Source organism: Myotis myotis, unplaced genomic scaffold (genome assembly GCF_014108235.1).
Source record: "Myotis myotis isolate mMyoMyo1 unplaced genomic scaffold, mMyoMyo1.p scaffold_m19_p_11, whole genome shotgun sequence".
Taxonomy (NCBI): Eukaryota; Metazoa; Chordata; class Mammalia; order Chiroptera; family Vespertilionidae; genus Myotis; species Myotis myotis.
Genome location: NW_023416315.1, coordinates 16,474,568 through 16,487,493, shown reverse-complemented (window position 1 = coordinate 16,487,493; position 12,926 = coordinate 16,474,568). Strand labels below are relative to the sequence as shown.

General features: G+C 38.1%; 1 protein-coding gene across 1 annotated transcript in view; it reads left to right on the top strand.

Moving 5' to 3' along the window:
• The window catches only part of MAGI2 (membrane associated guanylate kinase, WW and PDZ domain containing 2), a 1,152,561-nt gene that overhangs the window by 887,497 nt on the left and 252,138 nt on the right, over window positions 1–12,926 (top strand). The window contains exon 9 of the mRNA XM_036327675.1: window positions 243–425. Coding sequence (XP_036183568.1) covers window positions 243–425 — 183 coding nt within the window. The remainder of the gene's footprint in view (window positions 1–242; window positions 426–12,926) is intronic.

Here is a 12,926-nt window from a genome sequence, read left to right as displayed (position 1 = left end):
GACTTCACAACAAGAAATCTCTCTCCAAATCAAGCAGCCTTTCTACCTTTCCCTGGATGCTTGGACTGCGCTGTTTGCAGGCAGTGCTGCGAGCTTTGCCCCTCCAGCACCTCCCCGCTGCTTGCGTTCACTGTGGGGGGCCGCACATTCATCCCGGGATGGCTGCCCGGCGGCTCGCTTCCCCGTGTGCGAACTTGCCTTGACACGCGTTTTCTCTTTTAACTTACATTTGGCCAACGTAGAAAAGCCGCTCTTCACCCGGGATGCATCCCAGTTGAAGGGGACGTTCCTCAGCACCACCCTGAAAAAGAGCAGCATGGGATTTGGCTTTACCATCATTGGCGGAGACGAGCCCGACGAGTTTCTGCAGGTGAAAAGTGTGATTCCGGACGGGCCCGCAGCACAGGACGGGAAGATGGAGACGGGTAAGTCCCTAAGTGCTGTTGGAGAACATTGTTCTGCAACATCTTTTTTCCTGCGGCAAAATAGGAGGAGCTTCTTTCTGTGTTCTTAATTTGAGGGTCAAAGGTCACTTAACTTGCGGAAAACCACAAATTGTTTTTCCTAATTTTAAGAGGATCGCATTGAAGTATTTTGGAAACAGCTTGAAATGCCATGTTGGCCACATTTTTCAGACTGCCCCTTCTCTTTGCTGGGTTCAGTGGACTCTTGAGATTGACACTTTTCTAATTTAATTCTAGAGTTTCTTCTTAGGGATGTGATTAACATTTCATACATTTCTAGCTTATATTCAGCCATTGATATGTTTAATATGGATTAATCTTGTAGTATTCTCATGCTGAATTGCCCAGGTTATATATTTAAATATTCATGCTTATCTCATAGAAAAAAAATTTTAAGTGGTATTCATCTTTCTAGGTCCCCATATGCTTTAATATATAGATTTTTTTCTCTAGTCCTTATGAATTAATTTTCATATGCAGTTACTTGGATGTCTATCAAATTATATTCAAAATTAATTTAGCATGGAAATGCAGAGGCAAATTGCTAAGGCTAAAAATTATAAAATATGAAAGGTGCACAGAGGTCAAGAAAAAAGTAATGAACTAAGTCTGATTTTGCAGTCTAATTTTAAATTCTTCTACCTGGCCCATGACCTTGGATTAGTCCCAAAGTTTATAAATACTTATGCAGGAAAAAAAGAAGAAATCAAATTTGATCTTGTTATTTAAAATACTGATTTGAGAATTGTGTAGTGTTGTTTTTGAAATGCCTTAGAGTATTATAAAGTGTAGTAACTATACTCCGAAGAACTATATCACCATTTCACATTTTTCACAAGATTGATTTTATTTATTATATAAACTTGTGAAAGTCAATGGGTTCTCGTAGATACACAAAGCAGAGAATTACTTTTGAGGAAAAGTTATGTCTTTTGTATGGTCTATAGATTTATAAATTGTGATTCCATAGATTTTAAAGTGCTTTGTATATAAAGAAACAACATAAAATTGAGATATTCATCTGGAATTTTTATTTTCAAAAAATGATCAGTGCTTCATTGCCAATTCCTAAGTGGTTTCTATAGAAATTGTTTCTTTTCAGGGCCACCTAATGAGTACATTTGTCACGCCCACTCAATAGTGAGTTATAATACATTTAATAGAGGCTTTATCTCCTGAAAAGTTGAGTGAAGTTTCAAAACTAACTAGTGCTTTCAAGCACTACTGTTGTGAAAAATTGTGTACATAATTTTCTGCAAACGTGAGCTAGAGAGTGTCCAGCTCTACTGATTCATCTGGCCCTGTTTCACTAGATAGCCGCACCTTTATGTTGCCAAAAAATCACAGAGAAACATCAAATGACTCAACTAAAAACCATTCTCATGCCCACAATTAGAATAAGAGGAAACTATGGTAACAATGTCATCTTAGTGAGGGGGAAAGATCTCCAAAGCTTTTGAACTTCAGTGAAATGTTTAACAAACCTATTCCTTTTCATGATAAAGAATACAGTGATTTTTTCCCCTCTGACCCAACCCTCCACTCCATGTTTTAAAACTAGAAAAGACCTCTTTCACTGTAAATTTAAAAGACAAAATAAAATTAATATATTTGCACAGCTAAGGTTTTCCCCTTCCTACCTGTTTTCCTAGTTTGCTACACCCACGCTGTCTAAGCTAGCCTTATTCAACAACAAAGCCAAAGTTTTATGTAGAGTTTATGAAGGTGTTTTTTTTTTTCAAGATAATCACAAAACAGGCTCTAATAGAGAAAGAAGAGCCTGAGATTTAATTCTATTTACTGTCTCATATTTTTTCCTCTATTTATTAATTCAACCTGCTAAGCTCTTCTCACAGTCATTGTAGTACATCAGAACTACAAAAATGGATATGACCAGGTCCCAGTTCTCCAGGAGTTTATATCTAAGAGGGGCCTTATATATATAAACAAGTAATTGTAACATAAGAATAGGATAAATCTATAAAAACCATGCTATTGGCTATATAATTTTATTGGTCTTTTGTAAGGATGAGACTTTCTCTCATTAGAAAAGAGTTTAATAAAGATTGAAATCTGCTGCTTATTATTTATTCAAAAATGTTTATTTTAAATTTTGAGATAATTTAAAATAAAATGTGAACACATTTCTGTGACATTCTACACATTATAATAGAGGGAATGGCTCCTCCGTTTAGTTGAGCTAATATTTAGTGACTAGGCGTCTGTGCCAGGCATTCCATTAATTATTCAGGATGCAAAAATGAAGAGACAAATGTTTCTATCCTCAGGGAGCTGAATAATGAGTGACATGTTAATGAATATTTATATCAATGCAATAATAGAAATATGTGCAAAGTCCAGAAACAGCGTAAAGGAAAGGGTGACCGATTCAACTGGGAAATACTTAGGGAAGGACTCACAGAAACGATGCCTGACAGACTTTTGGATGATGAATGGACCGTTGTTGGGGGGACAAGTGAGGAGAGCTATCTGAAGAGGAAACAGCATATGCAAAGGCCCAGTTGGGAGGATGCCTAGAAAAAGATTTACACTAATATTTTACCTTCAATGAATGTCCATGGGAAGTATCTAGTAAAACAATAACTATAACTTGTAAACATGAACTATTCAGACAAACATCAAAGAGCAGTATAGAATCAAATTTTAAAACATATATCTCATAAATGTACACATACCTACGTATAAAACCTTTCTCATAAACTTTCGACCAATTAAGCATAGAGATATACCCTATGATTTTTTTCTTTACTTGTTATCCTGACAGTGCCAGGCAGATAGCAGGTGCTCACTAGTACTGGATGGATAGATGGAGGATGGAAGCTCTTAGAAATTCAGTGAAATTTTAATTGACTGAATCCCACTATATAGCCTAGTCAGAGTTATCGGGCCAATAGCTTACCGTTGAAGCAAAAAGGAGCCAGCTTTCCAGGTTCTGGATGAAATTAAAAAGACAAATGCATGTTAGGGATAAAAATGTCCCTTTTGTAATGATTTCATCTGTAAATGAACCTCAAAAATTATCAAAATTAATAGTCACTACAGATATAAACAATAAATCATTGGTATTAACCAATGTCACCCTGATACATTTAGTTAATAAAGTTATAAAAAGGTGAGGAGTCTCATTTGACATTGAGATAGCATGAAAATATTTTAATCAACTGTTCTAGCTGTAGATGATCTCTAATTTAGGCAAAGAGATGTCAATAGTTTGTGTGGACATTAAGAAAAGTCCACTCTACCAAAAAGTTGACCTAGGATCCTGCAGAATAGAAACAAGGGTGGGGTGGGAATTCTTTCTTTCTCAGTTAGCACTGAATCCTGGGAAGGGGTAGAGAACAGAGAAAATGACGATACTGTGCTCCTCCCTGCTTTTGGACAACTAACTGAGCCAATCCCCAGTCATCATATCATGTTCCAGAAGCAGCTTTCCTAAAAGTTACCATAGTGCCCAGAAACCGTCCTACTTCTGATTATTACTAGTAAGTATTCTGCAAGCATTTGTAGGCACCAGAGATCCTGATAGCATTCTTGCAACTATTTTAAAAATCAAGCAACTCTTTCAATTATAAAGCTTCAGTTATAAAGCTTCCCTTGTTACATAAGGTTTCATGTTTTTCCCCAGGCTAATTTTTGAATCAAGGCTTTTGATTTTCAACAAATATAAGAGGGAGAAAAGCTGACCTATCGGTAAAGTTCTCCTGTAGAATGATGAGGCCACTTGCAACCTATTCATTTTTATGTGTCTCCTTCTAATGTGGATCCATTTTATTAGTAAAGCGGCGGGAAGCTGTCTGAGAGACCAACATCCTGACCTCCTAACGGCTCCTGGCATTTCTCCATTTGGCAGGTCGATGTGACTGCTCTTTCACTGGTTGCTACTTCTTTATTTGTGTTTCTAGAAGCAGAGGCATACGAATGAATTTGTCAGAATCTCTGGGGGAGATTTTTTAAAATGCATATTCCTGTGTCCCTACATCTACTGATTCCAAATTTCTAGAACTGGTTTTTGGGCATGTGCATTACTTTTAAAAATTGCCAAATCAATATGTGCTCAAAGACATCAAAATATTTACAATCCATACAATATTTCCTGCCCTGCCCCTTTGTACCTTTCAGGCTCGTATCCCAGAGCCACTGATCAGTTTGTATTTTTTTACATGGGTGTTGTTGTTTTTTGGTAACTATTTTCACACCTCTAATTAATGTGTTTATACTGTTGTCTTGATTTAACAGTTTCAGACTTGACATATGTATAGTATTTCCTTTTAGAAATAAATGAAGCTTTACCTCTCTTATCCCCCATCTGCCCTACAAACATTCTCCCAATAGAGTTTTGCAACTAATTTTAATATTTATATAGTCTTTGCATTACCACCGCTTTGTAAGTTTGTTCACTGAGCCCAGCGGTGTACCATTAATCCACTTTTCCTCTAAACACAATTCTGAAGTTTCACCTTTTCTTTTCTTTTTGCTGTATTTTTTAAAAAGATAATACTTTTTTTTCCCTCAAAGCACCGTCATTTTGGGTCCTCTAGACCAAAGGATCTCTTTTTTTTTATTCTGGGCATTTTTTGTACTCTTACTCCTATCCAGGCCTATTATACAGCTACCGTCCAGCCTAGCAAACATTCTCCGTCCTATCTGACCCTCTGTCAGTCAACCCTTTGCTCAGAATTGCTTTGAAGAAGTGCTTATGAATATTTCTGGGGACTGACCATTGGGGTGGAGACTGAAGACATCTACCAAACAGAACAAACTAATTAATCTTTATGTCCACCTTTTATATCGGTCTAGCACATGGAGCTATGAGGATTTCTCATTCTTTGGAGATTTTAACACTGTTTTGGGATATCCTATTCCATAACTGCGTTATCTGAAGTCATGGTTGCCCTGTTGCCCTCTAAGAAACAGCAAATATTAACCTGAGGCCGTAAATGCCATGTGGGCAGATAACTGCTGAGCTATCAATGTGACTGTTATTGCCCCTCTTCAGGCTGGCTCTTCAGTGTTGGCTCTCTACTTAGTGGCCACCCAATGGTTTCCTACCTCCCCCGACTCCAACGTTTTTTTATTCTTCCCAACCAGTATTATCTCCTTAACAGTTAATAAAATTCCGTGGTTGTTAACTAAACATCTCCTGAGGAAGAGCTACATATATGTGTAAGAAAGCGTAGGAAATAATTAAATATGTTTCTTGTATCTTATTTCCCACCACCTCATAACCAACTTATATTCAGATCAGGCTTCCTTTGAATTTTGAGCACATAAGCACACATTGTCTCTCCCCATGACTGCTCTCTTACTGACTGGCTGCCTTATGAAAATGTCTTCGTGAGTCATCCAGTTCTTCATCTCTCACCACCTCCATAGCCAAGTGTTCACATTTAGGTGGTACACTAGATGGTTCTTTCAATTGCCAGAAGCAAATGAACTAATCAGAGACATGGAATTTTTCTATGACTTGAAACATCTATTTAGTTTTCTATTATTGCATAGCAAACTACATCAAAGCTCAGTGATTTAAAAGAACAATCAAATGTTTGCTCCTGGCTCTACATTCTTGCTGGGGATCAGCTGGGTGGTTCTCACCACTAGGCTCACTTGGGGCTCTCATGCAGCTGCATCATCTAATCATCTCTTGGGGCTGGGGTGTGCAAGGCGGCTTCACTCACACTGATGCCTCAGCTGGAATGGATGAGACTCCTGAGGGATGACAGGGCCTCTCTCTCTCCACATGGTATCAACAACAGGGTGGCTGAACTGCTTTCCACTATTACAGAAAAACTGGAGAAGAACCAAGCAACGCTTAGAGAGATGGAGTTACATTTATTATTATTACACATTGGCCCAGGGGAAAATGTCTCTCAAATTCAGGGCAAAATCACACAGGAAGTTTCCTGTATTTATACCATTTTACCTTCTTTGTCTCCCAAATATGGGGTTTTTCCGGTTCCCTTTGCAAGTTCTTAAAGAGTCCCTACGTGCTGGGGCTTTGAGACCTCGACCAAAAGCTTGGCCTGACGCCGGCACTGATAACTTTGTCCGGAGAAGGTTTAATGGCCGCTCTGAAATGGGAGTAGTCTTATTTCCCTTATTATTTAAGCCAGCGAGCATTACAGAAGCCAAAATGCAGGGTTAAAATTTCAAACAGCAGTTTTTATATATGATGGCTGCTTCAACATGGTGGCTTAGGGTTCCAAGAAAGCAAAGGGAAAAGTGTCAAGCATCTTAAGGCCGAGCCTGGACCCAATATGACATCACTTCCACCCTTTTATTGATCATAGCAGGTCACAAGCCAGTCCAGATTCAAAGGGAGGGAAACTGGGCCCCGTGTTTTTGTTTCTGAATTCCTTGACTTTGTTCAAACTTCCCTGAGAAAATGATCTTTTACTTTCATGGGCACTCTACCTTCTCACAATTTTTTGAAACAGAAGTGTTGATAATTTTTTGCCTTCCAGTTCTCTTACCATGCTGTGAATAAGTAATAATGAATTATATACCACATCCAGAGGTGATGAACAGTACAGTCACTAGGTCCCTAGCTCTATCTTTCTAATAAAAATAAAAGAGGTGGTTGAAGCAATTCAGTTTGTAAGAACTCATAAAATATTCAGACTCAGAACCATGTTAGATAATTTTCTAAATAATCCCTTGATTTTAACATCATTTTTTCTTTTTGAGATACTTACGAACTTTGGATGCTACAAGAAAACATCTTGTGCACTATAAAAGCCAGAAAATAGATCTGAATTTCTAGCCAGCTGGCCAATACTAATATCTCCAGTAAAGATGAAATAAACTGTGCTTGTTTAGCTTGTCAATATATTTATTCTTGACTTTTTTCTAAGCACACCTAAATAGCAAAACCTCACTTCATTTTGTCCAAATACTTAATGTCTCCTCTGCTGGTGATGTGTCTTTCAGATCAATAACAGACATCTCACAGCAAGAGCGCATGCCACACTAAACACTTTATACCCACTCTCTTCCTTCTGATGATAGGTGATACAGGTGCCATGGTTGACAAAACACAATTTCAGCCGCAAAACAAATCGCGTGAAAGGATTAAACCATTTGTTGTACCAAGTCTTAAAATCATGTTATGCTTCATCAATAACTCATCTAGTGTTTTAAGAGGCCTTTGTCACCCAAATAAATTCTACTGCAGTACCTCTTTTTTGCGCATTTCTTGCTTTTCTCTTTTAGTAAATGCCTTGTGCAGTGCTCTGTATGCCCTCTTCATTTAAAATCAGAGTCTAGCTACATGCTCACAGGAGAAGGGATAACTACTATACAGCTCCAATCCTAGTTCTCTTCTTGGCCCCAAAATTAAGGAGTCGATTGCCACAGTAGCACAGATATAGAGTTTGTTGCTTTCATTTTTTTTCTAGTTTTACTATTGGTATCTCTTTGGATATGTGACACAGTGATTAAGTTACAATGTTCACAACCATTGTACCTATTAATGTCATGGAAGTCAATGTGCTTAAGTGTACTTTTATCACTATTATTTTTAACTTTTTCTGCACGAAAGCTTTATATCAATTTACAGTACAGGTTCACTGGCCCTCCTAGGAACTAAAGGAGAAAGTGGGTGGGACCTTCATTCAGGGTAAGAGCAGAACTCAGAATGGTGCTAGAGATTATTACACTAGGGATGTCATTAGGGGACCCTTACTAAGTTTGAAGTTGGCATTTTTAAAATCTGAAAGCTTATTATTTAAGTTTAATGGAAATGGATAGGAAATTATGGGGTTAAAGTTATCTTTTTATAGCTACTCTGTGGAGGAGGGGGTTGGTCAATCAGTATATTAGTGGAAGGTGATCAGATTAAGTTAGATTTATTTTAAATAAAGGTATTATCTAAACACATTTTAAAAGTTCTTATCAGTTTAACTAGGTCTGGGGCAAGGGTCACCAACTCTTTTGCTTATAAATGAACAAAGGATTCTAACTAGTTACAAATATTTACCAGATTCTGGTGTCTGGGTTGTCATATGTATTCTTGTAGATTAAGTCAGATTCATTCAGTTCCTACTACTCTCTTTTCATTAACTAATGAAATTGAGCCTTTGGTTTACCTGGAAATAATCTGCTTTTTATAGAAGGTGTTTATTTTTGTCTGTTCCCTCCCCCAGCTAAATTATACACTCTTGCTATTTTTTTCATGCCACCCCCACCCCACACCTGACTATAAACTCTCTGAGATTAGGGACACTTGATCATTACCAGATATATGGCAAATATTCAACTAGTTGATTGAACGGTTGAATGAATCTTTCCATGCAGCACTGATTTGCTTACATGGATTACTATGGAGGCATAAGATTTGTTGTAATAATCTTAAATCCCTCTATGATTATTTATGTTCTCTTTGGAGATTTAGGTAAGCTTTACTTTGTCTAGTTTAACCAAATGTCTAATCAGATGATTTATTACATATAAAGTACTTAGAATAGGACATGACACATGGAATCACTCAAAATTGGTAGCCATAATTAGTATTTATAAGACTATCTTTCGATGAAAGAAGCTTTAGTATTCTGAGAGTGATAGATACATGAAAAAAAAATGTATGAACAGATTAGGATGTTTGCCCATTGGAACCTGGAATGAAATGATTCTGCATTGAATATTTGATGATGAAACAACTCCTGCTTCTTTAAATAATTTTTTTATTTAAAGGAGATAATCAGAAATTTTTCAGAATTATGGTGCTATGTTGACAACTCTTATTCTGTTAGTAGACTGGTAGCTAAAATAGGGAATTTGATGTCTAAAAATTGGGCTGGGTGCTACTTAGTCATGCCATAGAATCCTAATTCCTGTTTTCTAGACACATTTTAGAGAAGTCAGTAACCTAATCTTCGTGTGTTTAATGGTGGTTTCTCATTTTTTATATTATAACTTCAAACATAAAAGCTTTTAATACCAAATCACAACAAACAAAAAGGAAATCTAAGGAGGATAAGATAGTTGGAAAATGTATGAGTCAAGGTAAATGTTTCTATTAAGATAAATTGTAATACTACCTGAATTAAATATCTATATAGAGTGTTGGTGCATAGTTCTACAGATTATCACGTGGCCTTATAAGTGCTCAATGACTAGTTTAACTACATATATACATGCATATACATATCATCATATATGCAGTGTAAGTCAGAAAAAGAGGCAAGAAACTTGCCTTTGTTTCGTCAGCTAAGACTTAGGTCTTAGTTCATAATTATAAGCCCCTTAGCATTCTAAATGAGAAGACTTCTCTGAAGTCAATAGGAGACAAATTACCATGCAGACCTTTGTCTGTAAGTGTAATTCTGCTGGTTTTTGCATGCTGCCAGTGAAGTTAGAGATGGAGTGTGCTGGGGTCTGCAAATATCAAAACTGCTGCAGATGCAGAAACGTTATTCCTGTATCTGTTGTAATTAATGTGCCTCTCACATGCTCCAGCTGAGGATTTGCATGAACTGACAAGGGCACACATGGTAAATCTGTGTCATCATCTAATTTACTACTTTGCTCAAGAAAATCCAGCACTGTAAGGTGAACTGTGCATTTCTTAATTGTGAGACTAGTGTCAGAAAGGAAAACATTCCACATGTATGAGATATTGACAAAAGAAGTGAGAACTTTGTTTTGTGAAATCAAGATTAATAACCTAGACCTGTCTTTCTCCATATCAGCACCTTCGTATCCTTCTCTGTTTTAAAATGTTGGGTCCTAAAATTTTCACTCCTCTTGCTTCTTTGTTGTTTTCCTTTCCTATTTTCTCACCCAACTAGAATAAGAGAATACTGGACTTATGTCCTCCCATTTTCTTATGAGAGAGTGAAAGTTTTTGCATGGAAAACCCAACTTAGATTGCCACAATTCTAAATTTAAGATGAAACACTTCACATACTTTAAGCGTGGTGGTAGACTATGTAACAGAACCGATGTTTGTTTTTTTTCAGAGCAGTTTCTGATGGACTTGTATAAGATTGTGGTCTTGGATTGGAACATCAAAGCTTTGAAGTGTTAGCATAATGAGGTGAAAGTGTGTGCGCGTGCGCACATGTGTGTGTTGGGGTTAGCCAGCCGTGGGCAAACTACGGCCCGCGGGCCGGATCCGGCCCGTTTGAAATGAATAAAACTATTGAAAAAAAAGACCGTACCCTTTTATGTAATGATGTTTACTTTGAATTTATATTAGTTCACACAAACACTCCATCCATGCTTTTGTTCTGGCCCTCCGGTCCAGTTTAAGAACCCATTGTGGCCCTCGAGTCAAAAAGTTTGCCCACCCCTGGAACCGTTAGACACAGCAAGGGCTGGAGTTACAAGAATCTGTCCTATGTGCAGTGGACATTTCTGGAAAACAAGGTGCCAGGATGTTCTGGTCATGACATTCACCTCCAGGCCATATCAGTAGTGACAGGTTTAATATCAGAGTGTACACAGTAGAACCTCAAGTGCAAACTAAAAGATGTGGAATTGTTTTCAGTGTTTTTAGCAAGGCCGAGTCCTTGAGAATTTTTTTAAACAAAATGCAAAGGTCATTTTTCCTTTGGAAAAAAAATAACCACCTGCCATTTCCTAGAGAAAGGGTGACATTTTTCTATGAAAAGGAAACATTTTGCCCAGAGGCTAGCGCAGGCAGTTCCTGGGATTGCCTGACAATGAGTTTACATCAGACCAGAGCAGGATACTGCGCCTCTGGCAGAAATGACATTTCCTCCCCATTCAATGTTGCAAATTCTAAAAAATACAAAACTGCTTTTCCCGTAGTAATTCTCCAGTTCTCTCATTGATGTGTGCAGTGGCATTATTAATTAATGTTATGAACACACACCCTGCTAAGGCAAGCGGAGTTTATACAAAGATGGCAGGCTGAACTGAATCATGGGACAGAAGTCCTGGTCTTTCTATTGAACTTCTATGGCAGACTGATCTTGTTCTGTTTCACAGTCCACCTAGCACCTCATTGCACAGCATCAGTAGTCCCACCTATTAGTAATCATTGAAAATAGATATGCCCATTTGCTCATTCATCTATTCAACAAATTTCATAATGGAATGTTGAGTGGTACTTTTCATAGCATGGCTCTAGCGCCCATAACCTCCCTCAGGGCTACTGTGGAATTATCAACTCCTCTCTTCTCAGTCTCATCTATATTAACAGAAGCTGGGGAAGAGAAAAGAAAACCTTTTTCTTATGTGGGATACAGTGCTTGTGTTGAGAGGTGAACCAATCGTCCCCATGAGAAAGGGAAGGTGGCTTCTCAGTCTAAATGAGTGAAAAGGCTCTAAGGGAATCAGTCCTTGAAATTGGAGTTGCTTAAAAGCAGGGGAGATGGTGGTTTGGTTTCTTAATTGGATATCTGCTTAGGCAGTGGACTTGCTTCCTTTGCCAATCAGAATAGGAAAGAAGTGAATTGGAAAGAGATGGCAAGAGAGAGAGGGAGAGAAGACATAGCAATGAAACCACTACAGCCCAGTGTTGGGCACGGCAAGGCTACCTGAGTTCATGGTTGACGTGATCCTGGGGAAGAAAGCTTGACTTGAGCCAAATATCTTCAAAATACCACTCCAGAGAGCTGCGTGCTGGGCAAGGATAACCCAGCATCAAGAGGCTGAGCAGCGCTCCATTGGGGCAGGAGCCAACAGGGATGAAAGAGGTCAAGCTTAAGTACCGACCCCAGGATGGAGAGAGCCAGCCACTGATACCTGCCGCGGCAGTGGTCGCTTATCATTCACTACACAAGCAGCCACCACCAACATGAAAAGCAGTCAAATGCAAAAGCCAGTTAAATACAAAAGCCTTCCCCTCTGCATCACACACTGGAAGAACTAGATCTTGAAGAGTAAAGGGGGAAAGAGTCAGTGACTCAGAAGCAGACCATGCCTTACCCACCTCAAAGCAGCCAAGGTCCCAGTATAAGTCCTGCAGAGGGTAGGAAGAAAAGATATTTAAATCAAATTTGAAGTTGAGGCTTTACAAGGTGGACATACTGTAGCAAAAAAAATGACTTAAGAGCTAAGAATTCTCCCATGCTATCATTAAAGAGTGGGAAAAGGAGATGAAAATAGTAACTGTGGAGGGGGGGAGAGAGAAAACTACTTCCTGTTTTATTCCCTACCCCCTGGATGAGATGCTTGTTTGGATTTCATGCTTAAGTAACTAGATGGACTATGCTGCCTTTAATACAGAAGAAGCGAGTTTGGAGTGTTTTAACCTAGTTAGAATGTTTTAACAACTCAAGTCATAAGAAATGAGGCTGTTAGGTTAATATGGGAACAAGGCTTATACTGTATAAAGTTTATGTTAGTAAGATTCACATCTACTAGTATAAACTGTCTCCCATTTAAGACAAGTTCTCAATTCCATAATTAATGTTTTCTTTGTTGAGTGTTTTATTTATGATTCACATTTTTATTCCTTTTCCAGAGGAAGTGGTA